Source organism: Pteronotus mesoamericanus, unplaced genomic scaffold (genome assembly GCF_021234165.1).
Source record: "Pteronotus mesoamericanus isolate MK-2021 breed Mesoamerican mustached bat unplaced genomic scaffold, CSHL_Meso_final scaffold_54, whole genome shotgun sequence".
NCBI classification, from domain to species: Eukaryota; Metazoa; Chordata; class Mammalia; order Chiroptera; family Mormoopidae; genus Pteronotus; species Pteronotus mesoamericanus.
Window position 1 is genome coordinate 17,331,525 of NW_026555321.1, and position 23,769 is coordinate 17,355,293.

The 23,769-nt window shown below is 41.9% G+C and overlaps 1 protein-coding gene across 2 annotated transcripts in view; it reads right to left on the bottom strand.

Annotated features, from left to right (window-relative positions):
- Positions 1-23,769, bottom strand: part of PLCL2 (phospholipase C like 2) — a 158,187-nt gene that overhangs the window by 67,222 nt on the left and 67,196 nt on the right. For both annotated transcript variants that reach the window (XM_054595503.1, XM_054595504.1), the window contains exon 2: positions 922-3,408. In XM_054595503.1, the coding sequence (XP_054451478.1) occupies positions 922-3,408 (2,487 nt within the window). The remainder of the gene's footprint in view (positions 1-921; positions 3,409-23,769) is intronic.

The following is a 23,769-nucleotide window of genomic DNA, read 5'->3' on the forward strand; positions in this document are numbered from 1 at the left end:
GGGGTAAAAGTAGGTTTACAATTGTTTGTATGGAAAATAATACATTAATTAATAAATAATAATAGCAGAAGAAACTGTGTTTCACATACTCATAACTGTAAGTCTATGTTTGTCCCACCCTGTATATACTCACACAAATATATACAGTCAGCTAATATATTATGTATATTCATTTAATAAAAACACACTGAGCAGCTGTCACACACATGGACCTTCTCACCCTGGGACGGGAGAGGGCTGGGGTCCCTGTGAGGTGACCCTTGCTGTCCACTTCTGTGTCACTCCTGGGCCCTAGCATACTGCGAGACATGTGGACGATCCTCAATTACATACATAATTCCTTGCTTTTAGCCATTACAGAGTTCAGTGGTGATCATTAGACATCTAATCGATACACATACCACATGTCTTTTACTTCAACAATTAAATAGCTATCCTCTAAATTCAAGAGGAGGCTCCAAATGCAAACACATTGCCTCATGTAAATGCTTGCTACTTTCCCAGCAGAATAGCTCCATAACAAAGTGCTAGAATATATACCTTTTATTTTGACAGGTCATCAGCTTGTGTTCCAGCTAAAGAATATTCAGAAAAACCAGAGATTCCCATGTACAGTACTGGAAAAAATGGGGATACTGTTAAGCATTAGTTAAAAGAGAGTAGGATGTGGTATGTGAGACACCAATGAGACTGGTTTATTCTAATATGTTGTCAATATTCTCAATTCCAACTACGGTTTTGGAAATCTTAATGATAAAAAATGAGATTAGTGGTAAACATTCTAGTTACCAACTAGAATTTACAAACAATTTACAATCAAATATACGACCGTAGGGAAAAAACCTCCAATATATTCATGAACAATGCACATGCACTAAGAAGGAAAACTGTTGAGTAAATACTTAAAACACTAGAACGTACCTGCATGTTCTCTCTCAGGTCTGTGGCATCCCGAATAGGGGGCTGGGCGTTCTTGAACACCTCATCTACAGTTTTAATCCACAGTGTTCTCAAAGATGCATATTCCCTGGATTTCTTCCCTTTCCTCACAGAGAGGCCCCTTTTATGAGGTTTCCCTCCTCCTCTCCGGTTAGTAATAGCCACATGGACAAACAAAGAGGCGTGTGCGAGGACCTCTCCAGTCAGTGACTGCAGGGGGACGTGGCGGTAACCCGTCTGTAAACATTCAAAGGGAATCGTGTACTGGCCGATAAACTCATCCCCAATGTAGTCATCGTCTAGTACTACAAAGCGCACCATGGCCAGTTCTGGGAGGTTAATTTGAAATTCAAAGCTTTCATCAAAAATAGGAGCATCTCCATTCTGGTGCACTGTTTTTGTCCTTTGTTCTGCACAGTCGGCAGGGATTCCATGGATTTCCACATAAACGTAAGGATCCACCACGTCACCTTTGGCACCTGACCCTTTGGGCTTGGGAAAGTTCTGCCCGCTGATGATTTTGATGTGAAGAAGCTGAGGTGAGACTCCTGGCACAGAGTCTTTTGTGTTGGCGCTGAAGAAGGAGACTTCCTCCCTCATGATGGCTGGCCGAAGGACATAGCCACAGTTCCCATTCTGCCTAAACCAGCCAATGTTCAGGTCCATCATCAGCCCGGGCGTCTGAAAGTTCATGGCTACGATCTGACATCCACATTTCCAAAAATCTTGAGGGTTCATGTTACTGGAATCAATCCTCATTGGGCTGGGAAAAACCCTCGCAAGGAAACGTTTGTTGTAGTTTACAAAGTCTCCCGGATTTTCATTGGCGTATTTGCTGGCAAGCACTTCATTAAACGAACAGACTTCCCAGTACTTCTGAGCCTGAAAGGACACCTGAAATTCTTTGAACTGAACTGACTTACAGATGCTTACCAGTTCAGACAGCTCTTTGCAGAGCTGAAATCGCTTCACAGGCACATTGTTGGGTTGCTCCACGTTCTCTTTTCCCATCCTCTGAGACATTTCTGCTCCTTCATCTTCATCAGTAACATCTCCTTCTACTCCAGAACAATTGGAGGACAGCTTCTTTGCTTTAATTAGTATCTTCCCTTTCAGGACATCTGGGGATGGCAGGTAGGATTCCTCAACATTGGGGGAAGTTGTATAGAGCTTGTCTCCTAAAATTTTCTTCATGTGTTGAACCATTACCTTCTGTTGCTTAATAGAACAGTGGTTTTCTAAACACAAAATAAGCGGATACTCTGAAGCAAAGAATGCATACTTGTTGATAATATCAATGACACTGCGGAAGACTATCTGAGAGGTCATGGTGTGGCCTGTGTAAATGACAGGTTCATTGTCTGGCCCATCCCATACATCTAATTCAACACTCCGGCAACCCATTTTAAGAGCGCGAATGTATCCTGTGATATCAGAGGGACCTCGGAACTGATCCTCTATTAAGTATGTATTATGAGATGAGTTTATAAAGTAATGAGACAAAGGTTGCTTCATATCCTGACAGACCTTCTTATGTTCCGGGTCAAATATGTAACAGTCAGGTGACATAAGGTAATTTGTGAACCCGTCTATGGAGAGCCAGCCTTTCTCCCGGCCCTCTTTGGATGGCTCATATTTGTGAATAATTTCAAGGCTTATTTCCTCATTTATATGTGCCACACCCTGCTCTGCCTCAAGAAACATCATAAGGTCCTTGGTATCAAGGAATTCTTTATTGCTTGAAAACTGAACTAAAAGGAAATAGATTTCAGGTCTAGTACAAAGCTCGTGGAAAACTTCAACAAATTCTTCCTTTGTGACTTCAGTCCCAGATTTGTCCTTGGATTTGTGCAATTCTTTGAACTTAAGCTCAATTTTGCTAGTTCTTAAGCCAGGATTGAGGTTTCTGATACACTGCACTGCGTTACACAGAGTTATGTGTCCAACGTTATCTACATCGATTTCACTGTACATTTGTGAAACCCAAGAAGTCCTCATGTTGTCTTGGCTACTTTCTAACATATCAAGTGTATGTTTTCCATATGATATTAGGTACCGCAGTCCCGTAACCCAGATGTTCGCAACATCTGCAGAGTTGGCAACCAAATCAAGTGATTCATAATTTTCTCCATATATGACTGAAAATGCACAGTCTTCAGATATCTGGTCAGAAATGCCATTGCTGCGAAATATGTCCGTATTTTTTCCTGTTCTTACTTCCTTGATGGATTTAATATCAATCTTGGCTTTCTCAGAATCCTTCTTAGATGGTTCCCACCTCAGGCTCTGCATGTCGGCATCCAGTAAAAAATACCGATGGTAAATTCTAGAGTTGGAGCGAACCTTTTTGAGTTCTGAACCCTCAACCATTGAGTTGATACAATCACTTGCACTGCTGATCTTCTTCTCTGTTGGCATGCTACTGAATGAGACTGTCTTCTTCCGTTCTCTTTTCTGTTTTGTACCATCCTAGGAGGAAAAAAAATAGTGTATTAGAATAATACAAATGTAGATTTCTATGTTCAAGACTAGAAATAAATATTTAATTTCCTGGAGAAAAAAAGCATACTATTAGGATTTCCTATCCGATGTCCAATGATGAATGATACTCATTCACTTCTAAAGTTTAGAAGTGGCCTTGGTGTTTCAACCTGATACAAACAGAGAAGAAATCATTATGGAATAATTGCAATCCATGGGTGCCAAGAAACACAATTTCAGTAACACTCAATCAAATCTTGTATAGAGATCTAGCTACATAATTTTCAGGCCTCGGGGAAAAATGCAAATGCAGGACTCCTTGTGCAAAAATTATTAGGAATTTCAAGAAGGTGACCGAAGAGCACTAAGCCACATGCAGGGCCCTTCCAAGTGGGGTCCTGTACAGTTGCACAGGCCACATACCCATGAAACAGGCCCCGCTCGTACATGCATTTCCTACACAAGTGTTTCTCAAAGGGTTGTCACTAGACCACTTGCCTCAGAATCACTTGGGTTACCTGGTTAAAATACAGATTCCTATGCTCATGGTATCAGATCTCTAGGGGGCAGTACCCAGGAATCAGCATTTAGGGCAACACTCTAGGTGATGGGGAGGCAACGAAAGTTTGAAAACCACTTCCCAACCACTGAGACTCACTGAGATGCCTGGGTTATTTCTGGAAACTACACACCTGATGACCAGAACCAGCAAAGTATGAACCATGTAAGAAATTAGCAGATCCTGGAATTCAAGCAGAACCCTGGCCCTTCTGAGTCTCATATTAGATTATTCCTGGTCCTAAATATTTCAGATGGATACGGTTTTACTGCTGCAGTTCTGCTAAGTCTGGGCGGGAGGCCTAGATTACAATTACAGCAGGAGGTGCTTCTAAAATTCCAGAGTTGATTTACTAAAGCCTATTACCATGCACCAGGCCAATGCTCAGAACATGTCACCTAAGTGCTTCCGATATTAACAGACTATTAACACTACCAAGTGAAAATTTTCAGGCAGCACCTGTTTCTAAAGGAGCTCACACTACCAGTAACACAGTCCTCAACTTTCCTACATAGTGTAACAAGTGCCCACCTTATGGAGCAGACTCCATACCTATGTGTGGGTTGAAGTCCTTCCATGTACTGATGCCTTTGTTGTTTAAAATATAAACTGCTCAAATGACCTCACAACATCTTTCACAATCTTAACCTTAAAAGCGGTATCGCCTTGCAGGAGGTGCACAGAATTTGTGATAATTTTTCAGAAATTCATTATATTCATAAATAAAGGAGATGGAGGTTGGGATTATATAACTTTCATGGCAATAAAATAAAGAGCATGAAAAATATTATACAAAGGTGATTCTAATTTTTCTGCTCTGGAGAGAACCTATTTTGAATAAAATCTCTGAAAAACAATTATGCTATTCTCTATATCTCAAATTTTAAAACCACTTTTATTTTGTGACTACCTATACTTCCAAAAGTAATTTGCAGAAGGTAATTAAACTTAAACTTTAAATCATATGGGTATCATTTCCCTCAAAGTTTCAAAATGAACCATAGAGGCTTTTGTGATCTGAATGCCAAGATAAAACATAAAAGCCGCAGGGCAGAGTATTTCTTTACAATTGTATCCTCAGAACAGTAAAGTGTAGAAGACATAAAAACTGTGGTAACTGTATCCGTAAGATATATTGTGTTATAGCTGCTCCAAATCCCTAAAGTGCAGATTTTATTCTGTCTATTCAAGCAAGTTGGCATGAAATCTGTAACCAGCCATGCATAACGGCATGTAACGAATGTATAAATTTCCCATTTTTCAGAATGAAGGCTGTCTTTATCTTTAAAAAGAAATACTTACCTTTAAAAAAGACAACATACTAATTAAGGAAATTTTATAATCTTTATAAATTATACCCCAAAGGTGTCACTAATAAAAATAAATCACGAAGATAAATGGAGGTACCGATCCATTAAAAATACAGATAGCATTTTTCAACATTGTAATCTTTCATTCTGTCATTTTAAACATATTGACCAATATTTGACTACCACTGTCTAATTTATTACAAGTGATATATTCCAAATTCATAGGTTTCTTTGTTATTAAGAAGGAGAAAGCCAAACCGCACAGTAGGTTAATAACATACATACATGCTCACGCACCCACATCTGTCGGACAGTCCACAGCTTAAATAAACACCATACTTGTGGCTTTAAAACCATTGCCTTGCTTTTCACAAGCCAGCCCAGGCAACGACTGAGGGCTTCAGGCCATCGAATCACACACCTGAACGTGCCAGTCACCCTGGCACAGGCTGTTGTAACGAGAGGAGGCCGCCCCATCAGGCACTCCCTGTCTCTTCTCGCCCTGCTGTCCGCTGTCGCCTAAACTCTCCTGTCCTCTGCACAGCACACAGAGGCCTGGGTGACAGAGTTTGTTTCTCCTTCTTCGCTGGCAGGTAAGGCTATCAGGAAACAGATGGAAGTGCCTCAGAATAACTGATGAGAATAATTTCAGAGCTGGCTCGTATATTTTAAGTACTTGTCATCTAAAGCTTCTCAGTGGTGAAAACAACAAAATGTAAACTTGGTCCATTGGTGCATTGATGCTACTCTATCAGCTCTTAGTACCATCAGGAGAAAGAACAAAAAGCAAAAGTCCAGTCTGGAAGAAAACCAGCTTCCTAAGGAACCCACCTCTGTATCAACCCTGAAGTAATGAATTCTAGATAAAGATAGTCATAAAATTTTGAACTGGAAAGAAGCTTAAAGATTCATTCATGCATTTAACCAACACTTATTTACAGAATAATAATTTTGTAACAGGGGTGATTTTAAGAAAGCAATGAACCAGGAAGAGGCTAAGCAAACTTACCACAGCAAATTCAAGAAGAATAAACTTGTTTACTGGACTTCCATTTAACATTAGAAATGGAAATAGCCATACTGAATTCTGTGGAGAAACATACATATTTCTAACAAGTCTGCCTACTTTAATAGGACCTTGTCTCTACCTTTTGGCCACTAAAACTACCATCTGGGATATTGAAAAGGTAATAGCAATTTCATAAACGGATATGGGCAACTTCATAAATTCTCATCCCAAAGGGAGGTAACAAAGAGGTATGCCCCATTTCTTCTGCTAGCAACAAAGCGGGCAGCACTGATCCAACCAATCCAGCTCATTCTGGAGCCAAGGAAGCCTATAGGGGCTGGGGCGGGGGGCGGGGTCTGTCTTAGGATACACAGAGGGCCGAGGTCCTGCTGGATGAGAATTACCTATGACCTACTGCACTTCTCTTGTGTTTCAAAACTGATTTGTTTCCATTTTCTGTGTGATTATCTCTCAATAAACACCATGAGAAAATGATGAGTCAATATTCAGCTCCCATACACTGGCAAAAACAGTGCAAGAGGCTAGGCAGTGATTCTGGCGTGGGGGCGGGGGACATAACAGAACAGGGAAGGGGATGTAGTGTGAAAACACAGCAGCCGTTCCTCCTTCTGCTTTGTTTTGAGTCCAGTTATTTACTCTGACTTATAAATAGCATCAAAGAAGGGTATGAGATCTTGATGCTTATTGAAGGGGGTCTAGGATTGAAGAAACACTGGGCTAAAAAAAAAATTTCTATCCTCAAAACAAAATAAAACAAAACATCCCAGAACTACATGAGGCCCATTAAAGGAGAACAGCAAGGCCTGACCTTTCTTCTGCTCAATAACAACATCTCTGAAACGACAGAGTCAGTCCTGCCGGGCACATCAGGGTCACCTCGCAAGGCGTTTCACACATCTTTACAACTCTGGCGTGCTCTCCAAGATGAGCAACGAGGACAAAGAAAAGGCTCTGGAGCAAAAGTGGTCACTCTGAAGGTCATTTTATAATATCTGATGATTTGAAAAAGAATAAAATGACTTAAAAGAAAAGCAAGTACAGTCAAATGATACTTTCCACTCCTGTGGAAGGCCCTTCAATGCAAATAATGGGTCTCTTTTCCCATGATGCCCTCTACTGGATTTCCCAAAGCAAACCCCGGCCCATGTTCGGCAAGTGGTCTATGAGGGCACAGACCTGCTAATGGCTGGGGAACCTGTGGGGGACTGGAAAGCCACGCGTGCGTCGCGGGCAAGTACAGCTCCGAGGGCGGCTTCCAACATAGATAGCCAAAAGAAAACGCCACTCCCACTCGAATGAGAAAAAGCCAGACTAGCAATACAATCATAATATTTCTTGTACCCACCAGAGAATTACGGCCCCCAGGTAACCAAGAGAACTGATTCCAGAGGGATGTGCCCTTCTAAAGAAATACAAGACACAGAAACTATTTCACATTTAGCAGAGCATGGGAGGAAGAGCCCACCAGGGAAGGTGGTGAGGGAAAAAAAAATCTGAAATTTTAAGGAATCCCTAAAGGCCAGTTGTGGGCTAGCAGGTTAAGTGATCAGTTATCAGGTTAACTAATAGTTTAGAGTTCACTGGGTGCCCCAGAGACAGGGAGAGTTTGTCCCCATGAGTACTCCCGAGAAAGACTGGGGGCAGAGCCACTCTCTGGGCCCAGGCATAGAGCTGGTGACACCACCACTGGGGACAGCATGAAACTGCCTATTTCCCCAACCATCCTCTCACAGCAAGCAAAAGCCTCAGCCGCCAGGGCAAGGGTAGCATGCCTCTTCCTCCAACGGCTACTGGGAGAAGGGTAGAAGCAAAATCCATCCACCTCTGCAGCCGGGCAAAGACTGACTGCCCCAAAGGCAGAAGGACCTCCTGAACTCCAGAGCCTGCACTGGTAAAAGCAGAGCTCTGCTACCACCAGGAAAGAGGCGGAAAGCTGTCTTCTGCCCAGGTATAGGCAGAGGCTGGCCGCCCTGGGCAGCAGGGCAGGAAAGCTAATGGGGCCCAGGTGCACAGTGCAGCCTAAGATTGAAACTAGACCTGGGGGACCAAGAATTACCCCTGACTCCACCAGAAGCCTAGCACCAAGGAGCGAGCAGTGTGCCTGGCAGAGGGCGAGAGCTGGAAAGGGAGGCTTTGCTGGCCCAGGCCTGCAGATGAGAGCTGAGGGCAGAGCAGGAACAACAAGTAAACTCTCTGACAACTCTCTTGGAGGAACACTTTCACTACTCCTGAAATATTGACTCAAAGTAAATGTATAAAACCATAATGTACATCTGTGTCCAATGTAAGCTGCAATAAAATTCATCGGTTTTCTCCAGTAATGAAAAACGCAATGGTGAGGACTGAGCTCCTATAAACTACACTGGCGCTACTTTACATTCCAGTGAAAATATTGATGCTAATGGATTTTAATTTATGATCTATAATAATGGTACTTAAGTGGGCCGCTTTAGTGTGAAAACTATCAGTGTTTCTCAGCTGAGTATATGGTATTTCCTATCCAGCACATTATAAAGCCTGCTGACTTCTTCTACTACAGAGCTATTTCAAGATGTGGTTACATAATTTTAACTGTTAATAGCTGTCTGGTAAATCAAACTGAATTTCAAAACGTATGCAAGTCAAATCACATACTGTGAATCCTTCACTACAAATATGGTCAAGTCTAAGAGCAACTTCATAATCACAATTTTTCCCCCTAAATTGTACTGGCTGTTCACCATTTCTGGACAGCTTAGGAGGAAGAGTTTATTTTTCTAATTTTTTAAATCCTTAACTCTGTCATTGCTTGGCATTGAGGGAAAATTATGGCAACTTGGGGGTAGTTAGGACTCTGAAAGAAGCCCAGGGAACCACATCTGCCACAGAGAAGGGAGAATAGTAACTCTCTCAGTCAGAAATGTCAGTATTTCCGCAGTTATTTTAAAATTAAAAATTTTAAAGAAAATTGCTTCACCAACAATTTATTATGCAATCACCTTGTTTATTATTTTCTTTATATATCATTTTGTTGAGAAACTTCTTTCCGGGGTCCTTTTAAAATCCAGTGGTTTATATTTGCGCATGAAATTACTGTGTGTATGTGTTGGGGGCAGGGGCAATTAGATAATAAAAACAAACAAAAGAACCACAAAATGATGAATCATACAAAAGGGAAACTCAGCTTTCTACAAAATATTCTTTTAAGTTCCAAGCCATTCATGAGCCTGTGCTAGTCCAGCCCTCATTGTTGTCGCTTCTCCAAACTCACACGGTATTTATAGTCTCTACCGTATAATTTAACTCTGAATTATAGTCTTATTCAGTTCTCTAATTGTTTTATGTGGGGTAGGCTTATCTCCTCAGTAGAAAGTGAACTTTCTGAGGGAATGAGCCATGTCTTGCGCTGGCTGGACCGATGTAGCAGTCAGAACAGTGACCCCTTTTGACGGACTGGTAATTTCAACAGTAAAGAGGTCAATCCAACAAGAGGATGTGACATTTGTAAATATTTATGAACTCAATATAGGAGCACCTCATATATAAAACAAACATTAACAAATCTAAAGGGAGAAATAGAAAGCTATACAATAACAGTAGAAGACTTTATTACCCCATCTCTGTCAATTGATAGATCATCCAGACAGAAAAATCAATAAGGAAACATTGGCCTTAAATGACATGTTAGGCCAGATGAGTGTAGATATATATCTGGATAATCTCATCCAAAAGCAACAGAACACACATTCTTCTCAAGCGTGCATGAAACACTCTCCAGGACGGATCATATGTTAGGCCACAAAACAAGTCCTAATAAATTTAAGAGGATTGAAGTCAAACAAATCTTCTTTTCCAACCACAATCATATAAAACTAGAAATTAGTAACAAGAAGAAAATTAGAAAATTCACAAATGTTTGGAGATTAAACAACAACCAATGGGTCAAAGAAGACATGAAAAGAGAAATTAACAAATATCTTGAGACAAATCAAAATGGAAATACAACGTATCAAAACTTATGGGATACAGCAAAAGCAATTTTCAGAAGGAAGTTCACAGCAATAAATGCCTACATTAAGAAACAAGAAAAATCTCAAATAAACAACCTAACTTAACATCTCAAGGAACTAGAAACAGAACAAATCAACCCTAAAGTTAGAAGATCAGAGCAAAAATGAATTACATAGATTAAAAAAAAATAGAAAAGATAAAATTAAACTAAAAGCTGGTTCTTTGAAAAGATAAACAAAATAGACAAACTTTTAGCTAGAATCACCAAGAAAAAAGGAGAGAAGACCCAAATAAATAAAATAAAAAATGAAAGAGGACACATTACAACCAATACCAGAGAGATTCAATGGAAGAGTTTGAGGAGGACTGGTGTTCATTCCTCTTCAAATGTTTGGGATGATTCACCAGTGAAGTCATCTGCTTCTGGGCTTTTCTCTTTTGGGAAGTTTTCACAATTTTAAAGGGCTGACTTTTTTTTTTTTAACAAAGTGCTTTTTGTATACTGATCATATGATCCTATTGTTGAGCATGCTTCCAAGACATGTTCATTTATTTATATGTTAAATACACGTGCTAACTACTAACAAATTCTATATGCTGGAAAACATCCACAAAATTAAACTGAAGTTCTAATATTTTCTTCCAGACTTACCCAACTTGAAACTATTGCTCTAACTCATGAGCCCCTTTCTCAATGCTATAGCCTGCAGGGCTGTCCAACCTTTTGGTGTCTCTGGGCCCCACTTGGAATAAGTGTTGTCTTGGGCCACACAATAAATACATTGTGATACATAATCACACACACACACACACACACACAAATCTCACAATGTTTTAAGTAAATTTACGATTTTGTGTTGGGCCACATTCAGAGCCATCCTGAGCCCCGTGCAGCCCAGGGACCACAGGTTGGACACCCCTGGAGGGTGTTTTGAAGGCCCCTTCCCGACCTTGCAGCCATCGGCCATAAAACCTTTCAGGCCTTCCTCTGAGGGTTCCCAGTCTCCAACTTGCAGAGGTGGTCCCAGCTGGGGCGAGTGCTGCATGCCTTCCAGACAAGCTTCTGGAAGATACCCCACCCTCCGCCCCACCCCCCACCGTGAATCTGTCCTCTGCTCCTGGTCCCACTCGGTGTCCAGGAAAAAGCAATAACAACTGCAAACATGCAAACACCCTGAGGCTCGGGTGAGCTTGATTACTCCAACGCTGAAAGGAGACCAGGGTGGCTGTAGAGCAGTTAGCTAGGGAGGCGGAAAGGAGCTGAAATCACACAGGGAGAGGAAGAGGCTAGATCCTGCAGAATCTTAAAGGTATCTTAAATCATTTGGATTTAATTCAGCGGGCAACTGCTTCACGGAGAGTGACATGGTCTAATTTACCTTTTTAGAGCAGTGCCAGGCAGAAGGTGAATTGAACGGAATAAGAATGGAGGCAGGGAAACAGTTTGGAGACAATTATAGTATCCCAGATAGAGGATGGTGGTAGCTGGGACCAGAGTGGTTGACAATACAGGTGGATTGCTTCAAGAAACTTAAATGATAAAGCTGACAATATTTGCTGGTGGACTGGATGCAAATCATGAGAAAAGTGGAAGAATCTAAGATAACTGCCAAGTTTCTAGATTGATTAAATGGTGCACAAGGATGCCATTTATTGAATGGAGGAGATGAAGGAATAGTCTTTTGGTGGGGAGGAAATCAGTAGTTTTGTTTTGAACATGGTAAGTTTGAGAGGTCTCTAGATATCCAAGTGGAGATGTCAAGTAGGCAGTTTAATGTGTGAACCTGGAAACAGGAGAGAGGTCAAGCCTATAGATATAAATTTGGAAGCCACAGCACATTGGTAGCCACATAAGGTTACCTAGTAAAAAGGAGAGAGAAAAGAGATGATGGTCTAGGGTTGAATCTGGTGTGTCCCAGCATTTTAGGTTGGCTAGAAAAAGAGGGACCAGCAGGAGGCAAGAAAGCTGAAGCCAAAGACGTGATAGTGACTCCAGAAGACTGTGGTGTTACAGCAGCCAAGAATAAAGTGTTCAAATAAGAACGGAGTAGCCAACAGTGCTTCTGAGAGCTCAGGTCAGAAAAGTGAAGTAGGCCTAATATTAGCATAGCCTCGCCAGCTTTCTTACAGTTGTTATTGGTAGGATATATCTTTTCCCATCTTTTTGCTTCCAAACTATTTCTATCTTAGAACCAAAAGTGTAGACAGCATGTAGTTGGGTCTTTTTTTTTTTTTTAATCCAGTCTGACAATCTCTGCCTTTGATTGGATTACTGAATCCATTCACATAATGGTATTACTGTTACAGATGAATTCACATCTGCCGCTTTACTCGTTCTTTTTCTGTATCTCCTATCTTTTCGCTCCTTTATTCCTTCTGTAATGATTTCTTTGATGTTCAGTTAGTGAGGCGTGTGAGAGATCTGACAGCACGGAGTCCTTGGGTGCCCCTGCCCAGAGCAGCTTCAGAGTAGTGAAAAGGGGCCAGGAGGCCTGCTGGACTGAGCTGGGGACGGGAAGGGACAAGAAGCCTGGAGACAGTGAGCCCAGTGAACTCTGTGAAGGAGCCAGGGAGAGGAATTGGGAGAGAGTGGGAGAGAGAGTATTTCCTTCTTTACTCACATTGGAGCTATTAGAGCAGGTTTCTATGCTGAAGGAATCTGCCCAGTAAAAAGGGGGAATTAATGAGAGAGAGAGAGAGAGAAACACACATATCTGTGAAGGAACAAAGTCCTTAGAAAAGCAGAAGAGGAGATCATCACTAACTTCCCCCCAGGGGTGACTTTCGAGCTGGATCCTAATGGGAAATGAGAAGGAAGGGAAGGCTAATTAATCGGAGGGAACAGTGTATGCAAAGACGTGAGATAGGAAAGAGCTTGTATTGTCTAGAGAAGCCCGGCAGGCAAGGGTAGGGAGGCAGGATAAGGCGGGCAGGCAAAAGGCTGGGGGTGAGCCCTGCGGGCAACACTGCGGGGCGGGGCGCCAGCTGCCAGCCTCCAGCCTCGTGGGAGAGGAGTCAGCACCTTGTCTGCAAAGGCCTCCGCAGCCTCAGGAGTTCATGTTCCTGTGCCACAGGCAGAAGAAATACAAACAAATACAAAACCAATAATCATGTGCACTTTTCCTATGTGTGCAAACACAACTCACCAGCTTTTCTGAAGGGTCAACAAATGAATAAGGTCTCATTTGTTTTATAATTTCAAAAATCACCAGCCCATTCACGTAGGTATTTATTTTGTTTCTGCCTTAACAGTCTAATAAAACTGAGCTAAAGGATATACCATGTTTAACTGTGATACAGTTTATTGACCCCACCCCCAATGAATGAATGAACTCAAAGATTATCATTTGAAGGATCACCATTTTCAACACCAGAGAGAAACCTGTATACATTAAAAATAACCTTGAAACAGTTATAATTATCTCCAAATGTTATAGTACTTGTTGTTACAATCCAAATATATTTACTTATTGACAAATTTTTAAATTACAGGCAATCCCAAACCCTCTGCTTTTCTACTTGGAAGCATTATATGCAAATGCAAATATTCAAACACAAACCTTGCAGAAGGGACACCCACCTGTGTGCCTTCCCCAACTTTGTATCTACTGAACTTACAGCAACGACAGACTCACACTTTATGTCGTGGCCACAGTAAGCTCCCCCCCCCTTTTTTTTTTATTAAAAGCCACATGGGTTAAGAAATCAATAAAAAAATGCCAATGCCCACATGGCAGGAATCCATAACACTCAGTGGCTAATCTAGAGCATTTGCAATGCCAGTTTGGACTGCAGAAGAGGGTCCAGGTCTGCCATTTTCCTGAATCATCGTATTCCCTTTTAAAACCACAAGTCCCTTCCAAATTAATTAGCTCCTCAAACTGAAATGAAAAGCAGTTTTAAAAACCAGCAAAATCTCATCATTAATGCATCTTAAATGGCCTGGGCTGCCAGTGGCTGAGGCGATTTAACTGCCTCAGTGAAATCTTGTGTCACCATTTCTACCCCTCACGGCTGTAAACCTAACTACTGGGAGAAAAGTACAAATAGCAACTGTACAATTAAATCCACACGGCAGGTACAAAACTCATTCTAAATACAGCTTCCTAAATCTGGCTCGCATTTCAAGTAATACGGAACAGCATGCACCATTAATAATTGTATAGAACATAATTGTATAGAACGAGCAGCTCAGGCAACCCTACAGAGGACATACTGGAAACTTCAGTTTGACAGTTGGGTCTAGAAGGGCTTCTTATTGCTATGCTTCAGGATACTGGTGTGAGAATAAAATATAGGTACTTATAAGGCATGCTTAGATTTTACATAAAGGTGTTATAATATAAGCTTAAAATGACTGACTTAATTACACTGTCTTTGTTTCAATGAAGTTACCCAGGAGTAAAAACAAGGGCCAATTCTACTTACAAACTAATCACCAAAACCCTTACTATGCAGGATGCTGTCCTTATTCCAAGAATCGGGCTGCCATACCAGCTCCCACTTCTGTCAGTGCTTTGATTCCCGAGAGTCCTGCAGCGGACCCTTCAGTCCCCTTGTGTGACTCTGCACTGACTCGCCAAGGCCCGGGCTGCGTACGGAGGAGACCTTCAGGGGGAGCACGTTGGGAAGCAGTGTCCCCACAGAAGGCTGCGGCTCAGGGCGAAAGGCTCAAGGCCCCCCGCCCGACAGACCACAGGGATGGTGGGAACCACTAGCAACTGGTAGACTCTATTCCCCCGAGGTAGACTGACATCTCGACAGGACACTTCTGGGACCAAAGGTGGGCTTTATTAATAAATAGGCCACAGCAACAGGGACTTTTCTGGGCACAAAGAAACGTATGGCCACCCTACTTGAAAGTGACTTTATTAATAGTGTGTTCAGTCCTTACTAACTGTCAGGCACTGAAGAGCCAGGTATAACCAAAGTCTAATTTCAGCTTCAGGGATGTGGCAGACAGGCAGGCCTCACCTTGTCCAGCCAAGTCTCTACTCATCTCTACCTGTTTGTGAGGTCTGGATCGTCTTTCTTGCTGCCCTGAACCAGTGGACAGGCGGAGTAGTCCTAGAGCTACTTCTTTTTTACGTCCTGAGGCTGCTACAGTTCTCCCCATCATCTGCTGCTTTGTAGGATGGACCCGCAGCCCAACCCCTAGCCTGCCTGGCTACAGCTGAGTTTTTGCCCAGCTCCCAGCTGAAGTTCCCCTCTGATCTGCATGGGCCTGGCTGGGCAGACAGAGTTCTGCTCTCCCGTGAGTCCCATGAGGAGAAGCCCTGCAGAAATTGGCCTGGGTTCATCACACACCATTGGACACTGCAGTTCAGGTTTCCCAGTCTCAACTCATGCCTCTCCCATAGTCTGATCGTCCTGCAATGCCTGTGGAGTTCACACAGAAGGAGAATCCACACACACGGGGACTGTGACCTGCTGGATGTGATAAACACAGGTGTGGGTGAGCACTAGGCAGAGAAGGTAACATGTGGGAGACCTTCACAGAGGAGACACAGTTGTGAGAAGGGGATATGGAGGCGGGGCGTGAGGTCTCGGAGCTGCAGCAAGGAAGGAAGATGCGAAACAGGGTGAAGGAACCTGTGGCTGGGCTATTCCAATTGACCATTTTAACAGACTATAGATCATTCTTCTGGAGATCAAATCACACCCACTCCCCCAAAATATGCATGTGTATTGTAGTTCTCATTTTAAATTTCAAAAAACAAATGTATCACACACATATAACATTATCACCGTCGTATGTGTCACCATTGACAAACTAGGACTCTCTCTCTTATAGTCACCTCAAAACTCAACTCTCCAAGTTCAGAAATCCTTTGTAAGGCTGCTGAGTGGAGTTTGTGGCTCACGACATTTAATGTGTCTAAAAATTGGATTAGCAAACAGTTTATCTTTTAATTTGATTTTATGCATCTCTCCTCCTCTCTCAATCCAAATATGATACAAAATTCACTTGGGTTTACTGGAAATTATAATGGCAACACAGAAATCACATTCTGTCCTCTGGAAAAAGCTGAAGTTTTAGCTGAACCACATTTATTCTAATTACACTTTTTTTTTCAAGTAATTTAGTTGTGCTTTTAAAAGCATTACTGTAGAACATTTCTTAATTTAATAAAACTAAAACTTGAGACCAAGAGCTTTCCAAAATAAGACAGGACTTGGAAAATGAGGAAACGAACCCTCGACATGGCCTGTCTGAGCGCCCTCAGAACAGTCTTAGCTCTCACAGGCCCTGGCCCCAGGACGAAATGGGAAGGGGCCTTGATGTAGATGATGCAGTGGGTTTTCTTTAAAAATTGAGAAAGGAAAAAACAGCAAAACAGAATAAAGAGGACAAAGTGTGGAGAGGAACCAGAATAATCCATGATTTCTCACAGTGCTCAGACAGAGGACCAGGATGTAAATTCTCATTTGTCACACACACTTAAGCTTTTTAGGCCACATGGTAACTACTGTCCACCTTAAGTGTAGTTGTCCCCATGGAAAGGAGAGATGGGCTAACCTTTGGGGAGCTCCCGTTACACACAGGCACTTTATGAACATTCTCTCTTTGAATCCCTGAGTCCTTAGGCAGGACCTTAAGGAGTCCTAAACGCTTCAGAGGCTAAACGGTTTGCCCAGGCAGATAGGTCTTCCTGCCACCCTGCTCTGCTCTCTATGACCAGAGGGCTGGTCCTTGGCAGGTTTCCTTGATCCCAAGTCAGCTGGCTGCCTGCTGGGTTACACCCAGCAGGCTCTGGCAGAGGACTGGGGGTGAGGCAGGAGAAAGAGGGAATCTGGGTGGTTTTCCTTCCTCCTCTCTCTGCAGGGGAGAGGCTGGCAGTGGCTTCATCCCTGCTGAGGTTCCCATGGCCTCTGGGTGGGCACCCTGTCTCTCCAGCCTGCAGGTGGGATGGTTTTCTGCTGTTGCCAATCTCTGTTTGGCCTTGAGGTTCTTCCAGCACCTATAGCAATCCCCTAGATTTAATTCTCAAGGAAAATACTATTTCTTCTGGTTGGGCCCTGGGTGACTCAGTGCTCAGAGTCACAGCTGCTAAGTGCAAAGTCAGGTCCTGAAAATGGCTTGACCAGATCCCCACGGCTGCCGGGCTGGCCCACTCTGCCAGCCAGAGCGGAGTTCTCCTTGCTCCCCTGTTCCTGGCTGTGCAGTCTTGGGAAGGTCAATAAATCTCTTGACACCTCAGCCACTAATTTTATAAAATAAAGAAAGTAATTACTTGTCCTTAATTACCTTAAAGGGCATGGTAAAGCACAAATGAAGTAACAAATGTTTTCGCACTGTGGAGATTGACTTCACTATGACTTTACAAGTCTTCAAGTCTTCTTTACTGGGATTACTGGGCAGTGATAAAGAAATTCGCCTGAAAGGAACCCCCAAATTAATCTCACAAATCTAAGTGGCTAAAGGTTACACAAAGCTGACCTCTAAGCGCTCACTTCTAGCTACCAATACTTTGTTCTCATAAAAGGGAAGTCAGCTGACCAATGGTCTCCACGGTAGCTAACACAGCACGTCTGACGGCCACAGTTTGGGGCTGACTCCATACTACCACTTCCTGTGCAACTCACCCTGGCCTGATGCTATTGAAACAAAAGCTATGATGACTGTACATCTTCCAGGGTTGTTGTATTGGTCAAGATCACATAGAAATGCCTACCAAAGTTCTTGATGCCCTCAATACATGTCAAATCTAGATAATGTGGTTTGTCTTATCACTTACTATTATTACTGTCATCATTCTCTCCTACAAGAAGCATTTAATAAGGGTTTTATCAGAGCATTTTCTGCCTATGTCACTTTGAGACAAGTGGCAATCTCAGATGTGCTTCCTGATCTTTTTTTTTGCAATTGAATTTATTGGGGTGACACTGGTTAATAAAATTATATAGATTTCAGGGATAAAATTCTACAATACATCATCTATACACTGTACTGTGTGTTCGCCAAACCAAGCCAAGTCTCTTTCTATCACCATTTATCATCCTTCACCCTTCCCTACCTCCCCCACCTTTCCCTCTGGTAAGCACCATACTGTTGTTCTTGTTGTTTTGCTTAATGTAGTTGAAACAGTCATCATTATGCATGGATGGCTCTCCCCTGCACCCCATTTCTTTCTATTATTTCTATTCTAAGCAGCTGGGAACCTAGGTTTCAGTATCTTTTAAAAAAAATATTGTGGAAGAAAAAAACTGTACTATCTAGCCATGTATTTACATAATAATCAGTTACTTAAAAGGCTAATAAGAAATCATATACTCTGATTTCTTATCCTGTTATACTTTGGCTGCTGTTGTTTGTTGTGATAAAAAATATGAGTATTTACGGGAAAAATACTGAAGTCCTGCCAGTGGGTGAGTCCTTTCCTTTACTGATAGCATTGGAAGGAAGCAGGGACACAACCAGTGCTGCTCCAAAAAGTATGAGAGTCACCACACGTAATTTAAATTTTCTAGTAACCATTACAAAGAGTATAAAAAGGAACAGATGAGATACACTTTAATAATTTATTTGATTTAACCCAAAATACTATTATTTCAACATGCAATCAACATAAAAATTAAGACATTTTGTCTTCTTTATTTACACTAAGTCTCTGAAATTCAGCCACAGAGTACATGTACAAAACACGTCAATGCCGACTAACCCCCCTGCAGTGCTCGGCGAGCCCGGGGTCTCTCCGACTAACCACCCTGCAGCGCTCAGTAACTCCGGAGTCTCGGGCTAGTGTATCAGACAGTGAGGTCTAGAGGACAAGTCCCTTAAGGGTACGGACTGGCCATACGATAATTCCGAGCTTCCCCTGACATTTCTAGTGCAGTGCTTTGCCCACAGCAAGCACTCAGCAAACTGCATCACTGAACTTGGGGATGATGGCTGGAGGGAAGGGCTGCTACTCATAAATGTAAGCAAGGCCAATACAATTTTTTTGAAGAAATAACATTTTTTGTGTCTTATGCTTTAAAAAATTACAAATGAATATCATTGCTAGAATATCCAACAATGTTCATTCACTCTCATGTCACCCCAAAACCCATACTGTATATAAAGAAAAAGCAAGGTTAACTGTCCTCCAAAAGAGAATAAAAAGGGAGTTGGGGGAGAGAGAGAGAAATCAAAAATGACCCTAATTAGACGTCCATAACAAATGACCACAACGAATCATCGAGAACTATTTAAATGACCTCATATATTTAATATTATTTAAGAAGCTATAATATATGCTAGGATATAGATATAACTAGAAAGGAATTAAAAACTTATACTGCAACCAGATAATTTATGAAAATAAATGTCTTTTTTCTTCGGTGTTACGAAAAGCATATTTTACGTGAAGTTTAGAGGCTCAACAGATGAAAATTAAGTTTGCTTTCAACTACTTGATACAAATCAAGTTTTTCCATCAGAATAACCACTTAAAAATAATTTGTAGTTCCTGCAGGCCACAGAATTATACTGTCTATACAAACACAGCCATAGGAAAGATGGCAGCTCCTTTCACCCTGTGGTATAGACATAATCAATGTCAAGTTCCTTGTGACTACCAAGGCTCCCTTTCCCCTGAAAGACTACCTAGACGGCTGCTGCCAGTTGTCTGAGACAGCTTCTTCACACAAAGCAAGGGGCCTTCCATTCCCCTCAAGAAAAGGAAACGGTCAGTCTCAACAAAAGTTGTGAGAATTTTGAAATACTTGGCGTATCTTCACTAAAATTGTGAAATGAACTTTTAAGGAAAGTGAACAGCCCTAACGGCACTTGGGTGGCGGGGAAGCTTGCTTCTTTACTGTGACAGGATTGGTTTTTGCTAGTTCTAAATACACTTGGACCAAATGGATGGAAAGGAAAAGGCATCTTGACACACCTGGGTCTCCCGTGAAAGCCCCTGCCTGCTCGGGGAGCAAGAACTGGGGTGCCGGGGAGAAGCGCCGCGGCCCAGGCGGTGCCTTTCTACCTGTGGTGAAAAACCCCCATTTAACTAAACTTGATTTTCTTAACCAAGAAGAATTTCCATCAGATCCCCAGCTTCATAAATCCATGGTTCTGTGGTTACTAATAAAATGCCAGTTTACCTAGCCCTACCTCTTTATCATCAAAATTCTTATAAAACGTACAGCTAATAGCTTCATTTACTGGGCCAAGAACTGTACATTTTAATTTTCAATCTGACTGAAAGTTGTGCGGTCTTTTACATGAAAATAAATAGTGCTTTTAAAAATCTCCATAATGGCAACTTTTGAATATTTAAACTTCAGTGCTAAAGAAATGAAGAATACATGAATCAATATTTACATCATTACTTTTTAAAAGATATTTTTAGGCTTATCGGTTTACTTTCTTCCAGAGGCAGTGTGTGCCTCTTTAGTCACTTAAAAAATTGTTGACATCTTTTGAATTTATTTTGTGTCAGTTTTTCACACATTGTCCCATTCAAAACACAGATCTTTGAAATTACTGCAAAGCCATTTGAGTGGAGCCTGTGTTAATAAATGTCGCATATTTTTCAGTAATCCAATAATGTTGATGACAAATTTCATATTGCTGACAACCTGCCACTTGCTCAAATACTTTGTTTGCAACCTTAACATGTGACTTTCCCTCACTCCGTCAATATTTACCAACAGCCTGCCATGGGCCAGCCATGGCTGGGCCCCAGGTTTACCAGGCAGGACCCCAGCCTCCCAGACACCCCTGGGGCAGGGGCTGCTGTGCTCTTTGAAACCTCTCCTTCTAGGCAGTGTTCTGCATTTCGGCAACTGTGGTAGCATAAAGAGCACTGGTATTAACACCTGACAAACCTGGGTCCAAATTCTGGCTCTATCTGCTAAGAGCTGATGACCTGAAGCCACTAGATTTGTCCTGTCTTGGCCTCGACTTCCTTATCCACTACACAAGGATGATAATGAATTCTACAGGGTGGCTGTGAGAATCGAATGAAAATAATGGAGGTAAAGGGGAAAAAATCTGGCACTCAGAGGCCCCATAAATGTCAGACTCTTTCCTTCAATTCCCCTTAAAAACACAGTTTTCTATATCGGGTGAACACTATTTTTAAAGTAAAGAAATAGAGGAATTGTAGATCATAAACATGGGCTGGTATATTAAATATTCAGAAGTTATATGTAATGAAGGCTCTTGGTAACCTGAGAGTCTATCACCAGCTTGATCCCCATCCAGAGCTTCTCTGACAGGTGATCCTTTCTGGATCAAGTGTTGGATTTTCATTTGCTCTTTAAAAACAGTTCTACTGTGTCCAAAACAGGAGCTAAAGAACCCCTAGGGGCGTGGCCCTTCCGTTGTAGGGAGATTCACACTAGATCTGTAGGGTGAGGAACCCCACAACTACCCCAAGGCGCAGATAGTATCTTTTACCTTTTGCGAAGAAACCCAGCACTCAGGGAGGCTACGGAAGCTGTCCACAGTGACAGAGATACAAGTTGCCCAACATCTTTTCTCACGTCTCTTCTGACTTGCCTGGTCATTAACCGCCTCCGCTTGGTAGCTGTCTGGCTGGTTCCTCCCAGCTCCTCCTGCCCACCCTTGTGGGTTGGACAATGCTCCCTCCTGCTGAGAATTCCCTCTGTCTTGACTCCACTGACTGCCCCCATCAACATCCCCCGGGTTTCTCAGACTCATGGACAGCTCATGATGTACAAGTCACGGCTCATGGATCACCTTAGTGTTTGTTCTCCTGCCGGTATTTCCAAGGGGTTGCCAGGAATACTGAGAACTGAACCTCCATCTTGATGACAAACTCTGTCTCTTTTGCAAATCCCTCAGCAGCTGCCCCTGGAAACAAGCACCCGCTCCCCCACGCATATCTCCCACCTGCTCTTACTATGGGTGAGTGTAGCTGACCTCTGCCTCTTTACTCAGGATGTTAAGTTTATTCATCTTTAACGTAAAGTGAAATGGCCGTCCCAGGCACTGCAAAGTGGTTGTTGTCACTCCTCTTCGCAGCACCCAAGCACAGGTGACACAGAGGAAACGGCCCCAAATCCTTTCCACGCATCCCCTTTGTAGAGACAAAAGCACATGGAATACACAGATGAAGCGCAGACATAAGTCATATGACTCTCAGTTCCTTAAGGAAACAAACTAAAAAAATTACACTAAATTAGAATAATAAACCAAGTTTCCCTGACCTTTACTCTTCAATGTTTCAATATGCATCATAACAGAATATTACACTCATCAAATACATTGTTAGCTTAAGGCATAAGACAGCCCATTTTTATGCTTGCTATTTGGCTTTCAGTTTAGTTCACTTCAACTAACAATTATTAAGCATCGTGAGCCAAATACTGTGGAAGTACTGAAAAAGCATATAGTACTCAATAATGGAGACAGCAGAAATAACAATTTCAGAAGTACGTGATTAAAAGCCAATACAAAAGCATGCCCCAGGAGCTACGGCACCAGAAGGGAGCCTCCATTCCCAGCCTAAAGGCTCAGAGAAGGCTTTCTAGGGCTTCTGAGCCTTCAAATAACAAACACATAGAGGTCAAGTTACTGTGTCCTTTACTGAAGACAAGAAATAATTCAAGAAATTATGTGAAAAGCTCTCTTTGCAAATGACAGACAAATTAGGAATGTCTGAAGTTCAGGAATGAACCACTTGCACTTATACTTCAGGATCAGCCTTAGCTTCTCTTAAGTAATTTAGGCCTACAGTTGCTAGGGAGGGATCTGATTCTTAAATCACAGCCCCTTTTTTTCCTACTGGTGACATCCTCTTGTTCCTTTCCATGTCAGTTATTAATTATCATTATGGAGATCAGAAGCCAAGTATATTTCCTGAAGAGGTAAACCCTGAAAAGACCCCTATAGAAAAAGCAAACTAACACTCCTGCCCACACAGAAAGCCTTATAATCAAAGAGCCAGGGAAATGATTTATTATTATATAAAACCTTATTTTCCTAAAATTCCAGAACTGTCCAACCAATTACAGTCTACTAAGCAAAATCAATAAGTGAAATAGAAAGGAAGACTCAAGGAAAATAGATAGTGGTACATTATTTTTATTCTTAGAATTATTAGACCCTTATTTCTTCTTTTAAAAAGATTTTATTTATTTATTTATTTATTTATTTATTTATTTTTGGAAGAGAGGGAGAGAAACGTCAATGTGCTAAAGAACATAGAATGGTTGCCTTTTGCCTGCCCCCCACCAGGGACCTGGCCCACAACCCAGGCATGTGTCCTGACTGGGAATCAAATGGGTGACCTTCAGTTTGCAGGACATTGCCCAGCCCACTGAGCCACACCAGTCAGGGCTTATTGCTTCTTTTAAAAATCACAATCTTAAGAACAAATGATCTGTTGTTATTCCTTATTTTGTTTAAAAACAAATATCAACACCTATAGGCAGGGCCATCCTATTTTAAGCTGTGCATATTAGAAAAGAAATACCACCTACATATTCTAATATAAAAACACATACTA